This window comes from Haliotis asinina, chromosome 8, assembly GCF_037392515.1.
Source record: "Haliotis asinina isolate JCU_RB_2024 chromosome 8, JCU_Hal_asi_v2, whole genome shotgun sequence".
Taxonomy (NCBI): Eukaryota; Metazoa; Mollusca; class Gastropoda; order Lepetellida; family Haliotidae; genus Haliotis; species Haliotis asinina.
Window position 1 is genome coordinate 7,054,301 of NC_090287.1, and position 15,404 is coordinate 7,069,704.

Genomic DNA, 15,404 nt, shown 5'->3' on the forward strand with positions numbered 1-15,404 from the left:
GCAATGCCATGTATACCCTTGGAAATGGCGAAAGGGTTAAGTTTCAGTGGCGTCTTGTCTACAGTTTCTAGAACTAAAAATCGTGGCCAATAGTCGATTGAGTTGGAAGGTTGTTGGTCGTCATCATCGTTGTCAAGTTGACGTTTATTGCGTTTTTGGGGGGTTTGGTATTCCATAGGTAGTATATATGTTTCATCATCCGAGCTCCCCACCCACCACGGAGTATCACAAAGGACAATGCTAAACACAAGCGGGTCTCCAACTTGCAGCACCAAGGATACTCAGATGATATACTCCAGCAGAAAAACCAAAAGATTAATTCTTCCACCAGATTGGCCCATGAGCCACCGCCTTCTGGGCATAAGACTCTAGGCAGAATTCATGTAAACAAAATTCAAGTCAAATAATATTCTGAACAAAGGGTGCCAAGACTAAAGTTTAAACAATTCCAAATCAAATTTTGTGCAATTACATATTATCTATGCACAGGGCTTGGCATGACCAGCCGATTGGTTGAACCGGGCCCATTCAACCACCGCCTTTTGGACATAACACTCTAAGGAAATTACAAAATTCAAGCTACTCAGATGGAATTCAAATATCTAATCATTCACCTAGTCATATGAGTAATATTTTAAAAATAGTTTCTTATCTTTATTTTTTTTATTAAAGCAAAACCAAAGTTGTACAAGTATTTGTTTGTAATGCATAGTCTGCAATTTGTTTCACAAATGCACAACGTACGGAAGCTAAAGCATGAGAAGCTAAGGAAGCACACAGCTAAGGAAAGGAGAGTTTGGGAAAGAGAGGTAGGGAAGATGAGAGAGTGCAGAATAGGAAAACTCACTATATCAATTTCTTGGTTTAAGCATTTTGAAAAAGACATATAACCATTTTCTTTGGAAATGTGGGTGATCTTCCCCGAAAATATTTTTCCAAATGATAGTGACGTTTTATGGAATAGAAAAGTTGATCAAAATTTAATTCTGCAAGGGCATATCTCGTTTTATTGATGTATTGCTTGGTTAACATAAAAATGTGGTTTACTGATACACCTGCTTTAGTGTCCCCAGTAAAAAACTTTGCAATATCAATGTTGAGACAAGTATCGGTCTTCATATTGTACCAGTTTACTAACTGAGAGATTCAATGTTTAGTTTTCTCACATGAAAAGAATAAGTGCTGTAGTGTTTCTATTTCTCTGCCACGTAGAGTACAAAGGTCATCCTCATTAATTCCTATTGTACAAAGAAATGGCTTCGTTGGGACTGTTCTGTGCAATACGATAGCCAGGTTGATAAGTGGATTTAAAACTGTTCCCTTGTAAGAATCGAAATGTCCCCGTGTAACGAGAAAACCAACCGACCGCCATTATGAATACTTCTCACGTTGTGAACAGTATTATACAGGAACAAGCGAAGCAATAACCATGTGATTTGTACAGTGTTACTTTTGTATTTTTGTATGTAAAGTATTTGTACGAACTCTGATAGCGCAACTGCGATTGTTTGCTTGCTTTGCCATGTCGCCACATTTTCCTCCTGTTATATAGTATGGATTTTCCTACTGTTACAAAGGACATGCGGACATATTTCAGTTGTTGATCTCTGTTACAAGTATAAATAACGCTAAGCACGACGTATCCATTTATACTTTGTATAGCCTTTCACAGGTAACCCTTCGGTCTTTCCGCGCTGAATTCGCAAACCCTTGATAACTTTATATATGATCGCAATTTCCTCTGTATTTTTTTGTCAGGGGAAAGGACCAGACTCTTCCTTGCTGCATCAGAAAGATGTGTTGGATGTGTCACCTTGGTTTTCATACAATGGCGAGGGTCCTGAGAATCAGACAGATATTTCAGAATGAGTTTAGTTTTACGCCGCTTTTAGCAACATTCCAGCAATATTAACGCGGTGGACAGAAGAAATGGGATTTACACATTGTTCCTATGTGAGGAATCGAACCCGGATCTTCGGTGTGACGAGCTTAATTATGCTTTAATCACTAGGCTACCCCACCGCCCCGGATATTCTAGAATTTTACCGTGTTTTCAATAATGATGGCAAGGTTAAGGGAGCGTGTTGTACGTTATCTGAAATATATGAATGTGATATGGGTAAGAATATTATTATACCATGAGCTGAGCTCTGTGGCGTTGGGATGTTTTGGTAAGCATCACTTCGGACTGGATCTGTTTTCCTCAGATGTTCATATTCCTTTGGTCCCTCTGAAATTAGTGCCAACGCATCTCAATAACAAATCAAACCATATGTATTCGCAGAAACACTATTCCGTAAGTCACAATGGCAAATCTAGTATTAGCAGACATGCCATGTGGAATCATATTTAATGTAGATAGGATTTCCCATTTTTATTTACCTCTGAACCTGGTGCTGGCCTGAAGATCTTCATATTCGCTCCTTCTGCTGTCACTGATATCAGAGTATGTGTGAAGGGTGTCTGAAACAACGTGAACATTACCACATTTACACAAAGTATACATGACTACGTTGCTCATGTCTAACAAATAACACAAGTTTAAAACCGTAGGCGTCAATGTCATTGCCATTGCCATTGCTACATTTTTCATCACGTTGCGTGGCATTAATGTAAAAAAGCTATTTATGTATTCATCGCATACCTTGGTCAGCTTGTATTGATCTGTAATGGAAAGAAGAAGTATATGTTTATCAGGACGTCGACAAATCTAAGAAACATCTTAAAACATTGCACTTTCTGATATGTACGGTGACACATTATCAGATGTTGTATTCAACTGTCAGTGTATGCTATGGTTGTTTTGTCTGTGGATTTTAGAATTACTCACGTCTGGTGTTTTGTGTTAGCAGCATCTGAACCTTCAATGGAAATGGAAAATTAACATCAGCTTGTTATATTCAAAACGTACAACAATTACCCTTTTTGTGGATGGAACCATGTTTGCACATGTACCACAGTATCTCTTAAATGCAAAGATGCATTCACACACACACACACACACAGAGAGAGACACAGAGAGAGAGATCTATATATCTATATATCTATATCTACATCTATCTACATCTATCTCTATCCCTATATCTATCTATCTATCTAACTCTTACATCTATATCTATCTCTCTGTCTCTCTCTCTCTCTCTCTCTCTCTCTCTATATATATATATATATATATATATATATATATATATATATTACAGTCAGTCTGTGAAATCAGTCATTTCACGTAATGCCTGAACGATTTATACATTTCGCGTTATGACTGATTGTGATTAGGCATTTCGTGAAACGACTAAAATTTTCAGACATTACGTGAAATGACTGAAATTCGGGGTCAGGCATTACGTGAAATGACAACAATACTCTATTCGATTACAGACCATACATGTTTATTATTATTATTATTTACAGATTAAGATAGAAATGCAGCAGAGAGGGTTTGGGTGATCCTGGCACATGTCAGGCTGGTAAAGCTCATCATCAGCTCAGGGCCCTCGCCCCCTCTACACGCAGCCCAGACAGCGAATGGGACTTCTCCCAGGAAACACTGCCTAGTCGAACCCACCAAGAACTCTTTGGAGAATTTGGAGGCTCCCCAACTCTGCAGCCTTCTGCATTACCCAGATTGTTAGAAGGGCTGTGCTCCCGGTGGAGAGCCCGGGCACTCTCCTGATCTGAGCCAAGAGACCAGGAGGTACCAAACAAAGGGCACCGAGAACAATCGGGAGCCTGACGACAGTGTACTTGGGATACAGGCGAGACATTTCAAAGGCGAGGTTCGCATATTTATCATGCTTTTCCTGAATCTTGCCAATCAAACTGCTGTCAAAAGGGACAGAAAATTCAATGATATAAATAATCTCATTAGTTTTATCAAAAAAGGACAAGATCAGGTTTGTTGGCTGGAATTCGTCTCAGGCTGTATATTGGCCTATTCCAGAGAAGTTTGAAAGCATCATTTTCCAGGACGCCCTGGACATTTTCATTCCTGTCCAACACAATCCCGAGAATATTCCTTGTGTTTCCTCTTCCCCTATCGACAAGAGGGATAGACACAGCGACGTTGTCACCCACCTTTCCGGCAACCATTTCCACACGGCTTCTATTCACCATCCTCTCGGCCTGTTTCAACTGCGACGTTTGTGCCATATTCCGCTCGGAGTGAATGTTGACGAGTCGCTGATCAAGGTCCCCCGTATCCTGCTGGACACTCTCAGGTTCTCCTTCTGATTGCTCTTCGATAGTTTCGGTCGTTTCTCCCTTACCCTGGTTCGGACTTTCCTCGCTGGACGACTCGCTGGACGACTGTGTCTGGTATGGTACGTTCAAGTTGCAGCCCTTGATCTTGGAGGTCTGGTGTTGCTGCCGTTTGGCGGTCATCGTCATCGCATGACGATTGCGCTGAAGTCGAAGTCTGAGGTATGTTCAGAGCAAGTAGTTCCTCTTCGCTTTTTGCAGACGACCGAGTATCTCTGTCGTCAGTGTGGACGAAGACAGGTCGACCTTCGCGTCACAGCCACACATGGCCCTGTGGGGGGAACGTTGAATCCCGGCGTGTAGACTGGAATTCTTTTGAAACTGCACAAATTTTAATCCAATGGTCCAATCGTTCGTTTTGTTATCTCCCGTCCACGCAACTAACATATGCTTTATGTCTCCATTGGCTCTTTCGACCGAGCCTTGGCTCTGTGGATGCCTCGGTTTCCCATGTACCATCACAAGTCTGGGCCACATCTCCTTCAGTTCAGTTATCACCTCCGCCGTGAACTCACTTCCGTTGTCACTTTGTAAGATCGAAGGAGAAAAATATCCAATAACTGGTGTGCCACTGCGGCCGTTCGCTTACAAGTCAGCGGCCGCAACACCACGAACTTGTTCAGGTGTTCCTGGTAGACCATTATCCACTTGAACGAATTTTGGGCCATTGACTGCATGTCAATCAAGTCCACCTGACCCCGGGATCTCTGGTCAGAATCGGCCTCACAACCACACCTTTCGTCCTGGGTAGCTTCCTTTTTTCTGACATTCTTCACAAAACGATTTGAACAATTCAAGCGCCTCTCGCGTGATGTTCGCGTACTTTTTGTTGATTTCTTTGGTCATCCGGTCACGGCCACCATGCCCGGTGGCCAGATGTTCTCGCTTGATCACTGCAAAGGTATTTTCTATGGAGACGTAATAAACTGGAGACGCCTCCGGGTCCTGGCGCCGCTTGATCAGCTTCTCGACGTCTCCACACTGCATTATCTCATACCTGAAGAAGGTAACGTCATGCTTAGTATCAGCGAATGATTTACGACCAATTTCGCAATCCAGTAAAAGACTCGATCAAGTTCAGGCAGGGTTATTAATCTATCGAAGTTCAAAGCAATTGCAACTGTAAGATGGAAATAGAAAACCGAACAAATATCAATGAATGACACTTACTTCGATAATAAGTAGTATTCATGCCTTGTTTTCTTTCCGGTTAGTGTCGACGCTAGTCTCAGTTCGTCCAACGTAGTAGTGTAAAGCTCTCCCGGAATCAAGACCTTCGGGTTGTTCTGGTACTTTGCGAGCAATTCGGCTCGAAATTTTGCTTCGATATCCATGTTCCTTGCTACAGATGCTGAGCGTAGGAAGTGACCGAGTTTTTATTTTATTACCCCTCTTTGAGTCCAGCTGTCATTGAGTCCAGATGTCATTGAGTCGAGCTCTTTGAGTCGAGCTGTCAAGGTAGTTTGCGAGATTACACGGATTGCCTGAAACTTTAGGCAATCTGTGTAATCAACTAACACAAAACTCAGTCATTTCACGTAATGACTAAGTGAATTCAGTCATTTCATGAAATACCTAAACGCATCCGGCATTACGTGAAATGCCTAAATGGTTTAGGCATTACGTGAAATGACTGATTTCACAGATCGACTGTAACTGTTATATATATATATATATATATATGTTATATGTAGTTTTGTGTTAGTGACTACATATTTGTGCCAGTGACTAACTGGATTTTGTGTACAGGACCTACCTCCGGGCTTGACAGAACGTTGACGGTAGAACACTACTGCTGTGATCGCAAGACTTATGATCATTGGCAGTGCTACCCCAAGGCCAATGCCGACACCAATGCCCAATCTATCGGACACTTCTGTCACGCAAGAACACGCTGCAAAACATCAGATATGACTTTTAACGATGTAGATTCATTCTTTGGGTCATTTAGATGTAAATTTTGTTCAGAGTGATATTTTTCAATGAAACACATGATTGTAAATCATAAATGATATTTTTTTTTTTTTGCTGTTTGACAAATAAACGTCAGCAGTCAGATCTTACTTGCTTGTCCTGCTGTCGTAGCGTCCCTGACAACGTGACTGCTTGTACCTCGTATATTCTGTGCAGATATTTGGAGCGTGTAGTCTGTGTTCGGTTTCAAACTATTGATGTGGGTGGTTAGCCATTTTCCTTGTCCAGGATCAGGAATCCCTTCCTTCCAGACCCTCCAGTCACTTCCAGATGCACGGTACTCAACACTGAATGTCTGTGGAGAGCCACCATCAAAGTTAGCCTGCCACTGAAGCAACAGTGATGTTGATGTGATGTTGTGTACCACTGTGTTACCTGGAGCCATGGGCGCACCTGCCGTAAAGTGTCAATTGCCATTCACATCGAGTTTTGAATGCCCAAGAAGTGACATCTCTATTAAGTGAATTTACTCTTGTGTATGGGAGAACAAACGGAAATTCAAACCATCAGTCGATGATAATTCACTTCTTACTCATGACACAATCATATTCATGTATGTCAGATAATACACAAAAGCCCCTTAACCTTTATATCAGTGTCACACCCGCGTTGAAATACATAAATATCTGGGGCGGGGCGGTGGGGTGGCCTAGTGCTTAAAGCGTATGCCCACCAACACTGAAGATGCAATGTGTGAAGCCCCCCCCCCCCCCCCCTTCCAACACACACACACACCACCCCTACCCTCACTCACTCATTTGTTCTGAAGCCGTCTATCATGTATATTGTGCGAAAATTTCTGGTGCCCCCCACCCTTATATCGCTTAAAGACCTCACTCGCTCCACCATGAGTGCACATCACCTGCAGGTGCTATGGTGTAAACTAGCTGTGTTCTACCCACGTCGTTTGAAGCTTGAACGGAATACTTTCCATATTCTGCCACCTGTCTGACCGTTACTTGCAGCACTGACTGGTGCACGGATGTGATGACCGTGTGGAATGTTGAATTGGGTATCGGAACACGTTGATGATCTAGGTAGGCCAGCCACTTGAACACAGGAGGAGGGTGACATACAATATCAGCTTTTAATGATGCCACTTCATTCAGGCCTCTGTATAACCGGCTGATGAAAGGGATCCGAGTGTCAAGTCTGGGAGCACCTGATGCGTGAGACGAACAACAGAACAGTGTCATTCAATCATTTCTTAACAATACGTTATAATCAGGCCGTGACGAGCTTATAAAATGAACTCAACGAAAATACTGAATACGGATGAAAATCATAGTTTGTTCAATTATAAACAGATAAGTACGTAATATCCCGACAAGATAGTGTATGTTTCAATTCACACCAGGTATATGCAGTTTGTCATAGGTTGACTGACAGACACTCACAATATGTACTTACAGAGAACAACGAGGTCATAAAAAGCCCGTGTTGTTGTTCTTGTGTGTCTGTTGTAAGCTAAGCAGACAAAGGTTCCGTTGTGGAGACACTGAACTCGTATTGTGTAAGAGATGGCGTTGGTGTCTCCTTCTGCCACTGTGGTGTCGTTGTCAACGTTCCGCACTGTCAGCTCTGCGGCTGGGTGGCTCATAACGTTGCAGTTTAGGGTCAGCGAGTCGTTCTCAGAAACGTTTGACTTCTCGAACACGAGGACGGGGGTGTCTAAATCTGGCATACATGACATGTAATTTATATACACAAACGTAGCTGGTATAATATTTCGATAATATGACTTTAAACTACACTGTTCAAAATAAGTAGGGGATATTCGGGGAAAAATTGAAGTAACCAAAATTTTGGCGAATATATTTTATTACTAATAGGTCGGGACCAGTAATAGACAAGTCTAGAACTAGATGACACGGTGAATAGTGGTCTCATGTACGCGTCATTTCCACAAACGGTATGAAGAGGTGAGAAGGGTCCATAATCTGAATTTGACGTACAGTTAAGTTAATAACGTGTGAAACCTCCATGATTGGCCAAACAAACACGAATCCTCCTTGGCATACTCCTTATCAGCCGACCAAGCATGAACTGGGGTATGGCGTTCCATTCCTCTTGCAGCGCTGCGCCCAGTTCTTGACCCGTAGGTGGTTGACGTTGACGCTATCTCACACGTCTCCCGAGCATGTCCCAAACGTGTTCTATGGGGGAAAGGTAGGGGCTGACAGCCATCCAGGACAGGGTAACGATGTTTTGCCTCTGCATGTAGTCGGTGACGATTCTGGCACGATGTGCTCGGGCGTTGTCATCTTGGTAAATATAATGTCGATGAGCTTGGCTCGCAAAGGGGATAACAATGGCATGAAGGATCTTGTCACCATAGTACTGGCCTGTGACTCCCTTGGACGATGTGAAGTGCTGTTCTGCCATTCACAGTGATTCCTCCCCACACCATAACAGAATCACCACCAAATTGGTCATGTTGATGAACGTTGGGGTTAGCCGCCAGACCCGAGCACGCCTATCCCGGAAGTCTATAGTGAACCTCGACTCATAGAACACAACCCTTGCCCATCGACGATTTCCCCAGCGGCGATGTTGTTCACACCATTGACGTCTGTCTCAGATGTGTCTGGCCGTCAATACTGGCGTAACGAACGGTCGACGAGCCCTAATCCCATGTGCATGTCATCTGTTTCGAATCGTCTGACCCGAGACTCGAACTCCAGCTGCAGTTTCAAGATGGGAGACAATCTGACGAGCTGTTTTGGTTCGATTTCGAAGAGCATAAGTTCTGACAAGTCTGTGCCGCAGTTGTTGACCTTGGGTGACCGGAACGAGAAAGATCATAGACATTTTGGGTTCGACGATACCGTGCCCACAATCTACTGATGACAGATTGGGAAACATTTAGAGTTTGGGCGACTATTCTCTGTTTTGTTCCGATCTGTAACATGCCAACGGCCCTCAGACGTTCCGCTCGCTGCAGACGTCGCTATATGTCGCAAAATTTAAACGAAGACAATAATGTGTTGTAAAGACGACAAACAATCGTTTAAAGTCATCGGATGTTTTGTTGGGGTCACATTACTCAAGAAATGCATGCTAATGTAAGGAGTAAAATCACCACTTGCACCCCTACCACGTGACATGCACAGGTGACATGAGCTGAAATGAATGGGTATGTGGACAATAAAGATGAAACTTCATATTTGTCACCATTTTCCACGATGTTATTCAAAATCATATTTCAATATTCCCTACTTATTTTGAACAGTATACATTTCAGGGCATTATTTCCTACAGGTGGCAGCGGTATGTAGAATGTAGAATATATCCGACCCACCTCACCTGCACGTGATTTGTTTGTTTTTGTTTGCTGTTTTTGTTTTGCTATATTTGTTTGTTTGCATGAGAGGTGGGGGCGATCTGGGGTTTTTCTTTTTTGGTTTTTCTTTTATTTTTTATATATTTATTTATTTGTTGTTGTTTTTTGTTTGTTTTTTTGTTAGTTTTTTTTTTTTTTTTTTTTTTTGGGTTTGTTTTTTTGGGGGGGTGTTCTTTATGTATTTATTGTGGAACGTCGCACTCAGCAATATTATAGCTATATCTGTAAATGGCCGCCTCGTATGGGCCGGAAAATCAACAGCGTTAGGGTCGATCTACACAAATGGCATACAATGACATCATTCAACCAAGTCAGCGTGTCTGACAACACGATCCCGTTAGCGATTTCTAAGGAAAGTCAGGTTTAACACGTATCTTCGCGGGTGTTTAGGCACACGAGAAGCAAGACTTACACTGAACATCTACCGAGACCCGTGCTGTCGCAGTCCCCTGCTGTTCGGATCCTCCACTTGGTGTTAGGGTGTTGCTGGCAGTACAGATGTAGTAGCCCACTTGACTCCTGCTGATGTTGCCTCTATCCAGCACAGCTCCATTACTGATAGTAGAACCACCATAGGTCCACCTGTAGGTTGTGGTTGACGGGTTGCCTGGTGTGGTGTAGGTGCTACAGTCTATCCTGAGACGAGATGACTCATTCACTTTGTACAGGTCTCGAAGTCCAGATGTGGATGGCGCATCTGTCAATGGGTTTGATTAGGAAAATAATGTATTCTGAATGACAGCATTATGTTTGCAATTTATAAACTATAACATAATTAACATTGTCCTCTGCAAGTAAAATGTTTTGTGTTTCGAACTATACTCACAGAGTATATCCACATTGACGGTGGCCGAGGCTGATCCCTGAGTATTGCTGGCAGTACAGATGTAGATCCCTCCTTGATGCCTGCTGATGTTGCTTCTGTCCAGCACAGCCCCAGTAATGGCAGTAGAGCCACTATCGGTCCACCTGTAGGTTGTGGTTGACGGGTTGCCTGGTGTGGTGTAGGTGCTACAGTCTATCCTGAGACGGGACAATTCGATAACTTGGACGATGGACGGGAGGCCAGATATTGACGGTGCATCTGGTTAGTGTCAAAAATGCAAAGATACAGAAACATTTTGAACTATACTGAAACGGTATGAAAGCCAAATGATGCACATTGCAAACTATGCTAGAGAACTATACTTATTATTTTATTGTCATCATATGTATATTGAATCATAGGAATTAGTACACATATCTGTGTACATTAATATGTAAATGGTTTGCTCCCAAAAGACAGACCTCCTACGAGACAGTACATTACATAGCTGAACAATGCTGCCTACCCCATTTGTGTGTGTGGGGGGGGTGGTGTGTGTGTATCACATGGTATCATATGAAGAGGCACAAAGAGCAGTGGTTTATCCAGGGGTTGTGGGGGTTGCAACCCCACCTTTTTCAGAAGCTGGATCCGCCCATGAAGAGTGTCATATACAACTGGCTAACTTGAGGATGAGTGGTTGATACTCACATTTCATGAGGAAAATAACATTACTAACAGCTTGAGAGACTAACACAGAAATATTTTGATAATATTAATTTCGTTATTCAACAAATGGTGGACATATTAGTAAAAAATGGAATTCGTCACATATAGCTTAATTACAAAGATTACTGTGTCGATTTCCTTTCAAAATATTTAGCCAACGCATTGTTCCTACTGGTAACATATTATTTGTTATCCTACACTTTATACCGAGAAAAGGGTGCTTTAAGATAACGTTCATTCTTATACTTTATATAATAAAATCATTGTGATGACTGAGTAATGCTTGAATTCCCAAATTTTACAAACTGGTATAAAAGGGTACTCTGTATATTATTCTTGAACAAAGTAACGTTATTAGTATGTTGAGAGGCATTCACAAGTAAATATATGTTGATGCACGTATGCATGTTTATGCAGTGTGTGTTTATTTAAAAATTCTAATTCATTAAATGAACTATACTTAATACCTTATGTTGTTTTTTCTTATCTGGGCACATACCATTATTGTCAAGGGTACAGCTTAATTAAGCCTTATGCAATCAACCATAAATGTGCTGTTTTAAGCGGTCTGTCTTTTGGGAGGTTTGTCCTTTGGGAAGATACCATGTAAATGCCCACTGACCACTTTAGCCTTTCTGTGCACACTCACACAAAATGGTAGCGTTGACCTCAACATAAGCACTGCCGGATAATTCATCCACTGCACATGCATATGTCCCAGCATGGCAGGGTGTCACGTGACTGGAAGGCAGCCGGATGTCGAGGGAGGAGGTGTAGTCACCGACAAACACGCCCTTGTTCTGCCAGGAGTCAAAGAACACAGCTCTCTGAGCAGTCACAGATCCACTGGCTATGGTCACTGTAGAGCTGCCCTCTCTCTTCCTCCATGTGAACTCTGTAACAACATCCCCGGGTGTCAAAGTGTAGTTGCATCTCAGTGTCAGAGCCTGCTGGTTGGGTATCCCTGTACCTCCTGATCCTGACACAGTCACAGATCCCTCAATCCCTGTGACAAAATACTGTCACATAATTTCGAAAGCCCAACTGTGCCACTTCAGCATAAACATGTGTCGTTATTCATAATATGTGTTTTACTTCTCGTTATAGAGATAATTTCCTCAAAATTCGAGAAACTAACTGAATAACCAGGAAATAATCGAACCAATGGGAACACATCTGAAATTTCCACAAAATAGGCAATTGAAGTCTAGAGAAACTTCTTTAACCAAGTTTATTAATGCTCTCTATGTGATAACCTTATATTTTTTCGCACGAAGGCGAAGTAAAAGTTTTTTGGGTTTTTTTCAGGCGTGTTCATTTCTAACAAGATCGAAGAATAAAACATATTCACATAAAACATCTCAACTCACATGTGTGGAGACTAAACACATTGACAGCCCGACTGGCGTAACGCTATACCGTCATACTATCTCAATAATCGCATTTCAGATACGACAGATTTGAACGAATAAGAGTGATATTTCACATTCAAGGCATTTTGGGAAATGGATAAATGATAAACAAATATCAGCATTTATTTTAAATTTCGCGCTGGATACTCATCTCACAGGCAGCCATGTTTGACACGACACAGCAACCCACTACCTAGCTACACTTACCTGTGATTATCACAATGAATATATGCAGTTTATCGATTACTTCAGGGGTCATCTTCACTGTCTGCTACGCCCGACTTTAACACTTCCCTTCCGACTGGTCAGGCTCAGGTCGACACAAGAGATTTCAATGTGGAAACACCCTAAAGTGTCCAGGGAAACACGCTCGCCAACAACAAACTTCCTGGTTGGCACCTATAAATAGTGAGTCAAAGCTTGCAAGAAATCCTGTAACCCAACGCATACAGCGAACGGTGCATTTAAGTTTATAAACAGACGTACCTACATACATGTGATTGACAATATTTAGGGTATTTGCGGCATATTTCGTCCTTGAAGAGCATGGGGTGTCGTCAGTTGAAAGGACATAGTGTGTACATGAAGGTGACACACATTATGGGGTAATCGAGAAGATATGTTAATGTGCTATTCAAACTGTTTTCCACACTCATTGAACAACCCGGTTGACACATATATACAGTTCATTGTACTATGACCGTTACGAATCACTCAAACCTTATTGACTGCTATATGCAGATGTATGTGCAGACTCCCTTTACAGAATATAGTCTCTCTACAGTCCACGGTAGTGAATACAAGAGGTGAGGTGAAATAGGGTGTAACGTAACTACTTTAGAATATTTGGCTCATATGACGATGTGCAATCTTGTCTATGTGTACTGGTCTGTATTACAAGGGGGACACGCAGTAATTGGAACACTGACACAAATGCACGTGATGAGCGTTTGCTTAGACCAACCCTACTTGTTCTCGGTGTTTGCTCTAATGTACGCACCCCCTTGTAATGAAAAACCAGTAATAGCGATTTAATACCATGATCGTTTGTTTAACAACTTTTATCTTAAGTTGAATAAAATTCTGAAATTCAAATGTACAGTTAGCAAGGTAAAATTATGAGGATTCGCAATCTTAATTACACTTTATTCGATTTAAAGGGGCACTGATGCGGAGCAATTTCCGTGGACTGGTGTAAACTTTTGTTATTGTTTTTCTCCCGTGCTTACCCGGATGATATCCCAGAATTCGTGACTGGTTCGTGACCTCTGCTGCGCTTTCCGTAAGCGCAATTGATAGTTTAATTATAGACAGATCAACTTAGGTGAAGTCATTTTTACTTCATAACAAATGTATTATGAAAACAAATGAAACACTTAGAAGGTTAATCATCTGCCAGTGGTAGAAATGGTAAAAAACTATTAGGACGGGAAAATAACGAAGCCAATGTACGTCTCTATATTTTGTCTCATAAACCTAATTGGTTTATTGTCATATTTGTATGATTCTGAAAATTAATAAAAGAACACACGATCTACTTATACTAATAGTAAATTTCTAACATAACAGCAACATTTATACATTGTATAGATTGCCAATGTGGATCCTATTTCACACACATACGCGATCTAGTGTGTGTTTTCTGTCATACAGATTCTGCTGAATGCTACAACAAATAAATTAAAACAAAATGCAAATAATGAATGTAAAACAGACTAATTTTATAGCAACAATGTCAGGCTACTACCTTGTTCAGGAATGTATCCATCAATATCCACGTAAAAGAAATCGTATTCCATTCATCTGCAGCTGGTAAATAATCCTGCTCTGTGTCGCGTGTCTTACAACTGTCTCATTTGCGAAAAAGTAACACATCGTTTCACGTCTTTCGTTGGTGAAAACCAGATAAACCTCTCATTGGTCTCCCAAGATAGCACACCTGGCAACTAATTGTATGATGTCCACTATTCTAAGTAATTTAGTTAACCAATAATGAGCAATCAATCAATCAACGCAAGGGTGGTTAATTCTTTGAAGGGAGGATGTTGTTTTTGCACTCACTCTTTACGACAGGGTGTAGTCATCTACACACACTGCCTTTTGACAAATCCGCTAGAAGATAAAAGTAATTAATCAATCAGTGTGTTATCGGTTAATCCTTTGATCGATGTTTGTTTTTGTAACTCAGCTGATAAACCCTCTTGCATCACTTACATGTGCATATTACATAACATACAATACATTTGCCATTACAGACCTTAATTTATAATGTTGAGTATTTACTCCAGACAGGAGAAATGCCAAATGGGAACCTTTGTTGAGTAAACGAAGTGGTGTTACTACTAATTATACCTGTTATAATTTCATTAATTGACCATCCAGGGAATGATGACAAATAACACGTGTAGGTTTACACCATCAAACGCGAGTTACAGCAAGGAGGATGTAATCTCTGTGTCGCATGCAGCCTGAAAACACTTATGGGCCGAAACTGTTTTGAGGATACCATTCGTTACATAAGGAATACACACAGGCATTTGCTAAGTACTTGGGTAAATAGGTGAAATAAGGGGGTTTTTTTACGTAAGAAAATTTTCAGATTTCTCTACCAAAGGCAAAGTCATCGTTTTTTGTTTACGAATTCAAATAAATCAACTGTGTGTTTTTATTATCATAAATAATAAACCATTGTAGCTACCATAGCTACCAAAATTTACGTATGATATTTGCTATCACAGCTGAACCAACACTCAAAACTACCTATATATATAAAGCTTTGCAATCTTCCGTACTGAAACAAATGGCTTGCTACGTGCCTGTAGACATCATATTTTCATGTAACATGATTAAATATCGAGGTTAAAAACACAGAAATAGGATCAAA

General features: G+C 41.3%; 1 protein-coding gene across 2 annotated transcripts; it reads right to left on the reverse strand.

Annotated features, from left to right (window-relative positions):
• Positions 1-630: 630 nt before the first annotated feature.
• On the reverse strand, positions 631-13,112 carry LOC137294071 (nephrin-like). Of its 2 annotated transcripts, none has more exons than XM_067825005.1 (13): positions 12,728-13,112; positions 11,758-12,114; positions 10,401-10,658; positions 9,987-10,271; positions 7,642-7,908; positions 7,094-7,393; positions 6,322-6,624; positions 6,014-6,151; positions 2,831-2,861; positions 2,645-2,664; positions 2,383-2,463; positions 2,138-2,230; positions 631-1,840 (listed from the first exon to the last, which is right to left on the reverse strand). In XM_067825005.1, the coding sequence occupies exons 1-13, from the start codon at positions 12,777-12,779 to the stop codon at positions 1,788-1,790; spliced, it is 2,238 nt and encodes a 745-aa protein (XP_067681106.1). In that variant the 5' UTR covers positions 12,780-13,112; the 3' UTR covers positions 631-1,787. The 2 variants fall into 2 exon arrangements, with proteins under 2 accessions (XP_067681106.1, XP_067681107.1); XM_067825006.1 differs by having other exon boundaries at positions 654-1,840; positions 11,758-12,003; positions 12,728-12,853.
• Between the last annotated feature and the right edge of the window lie 2,292 nt (positions 13,113-15,404).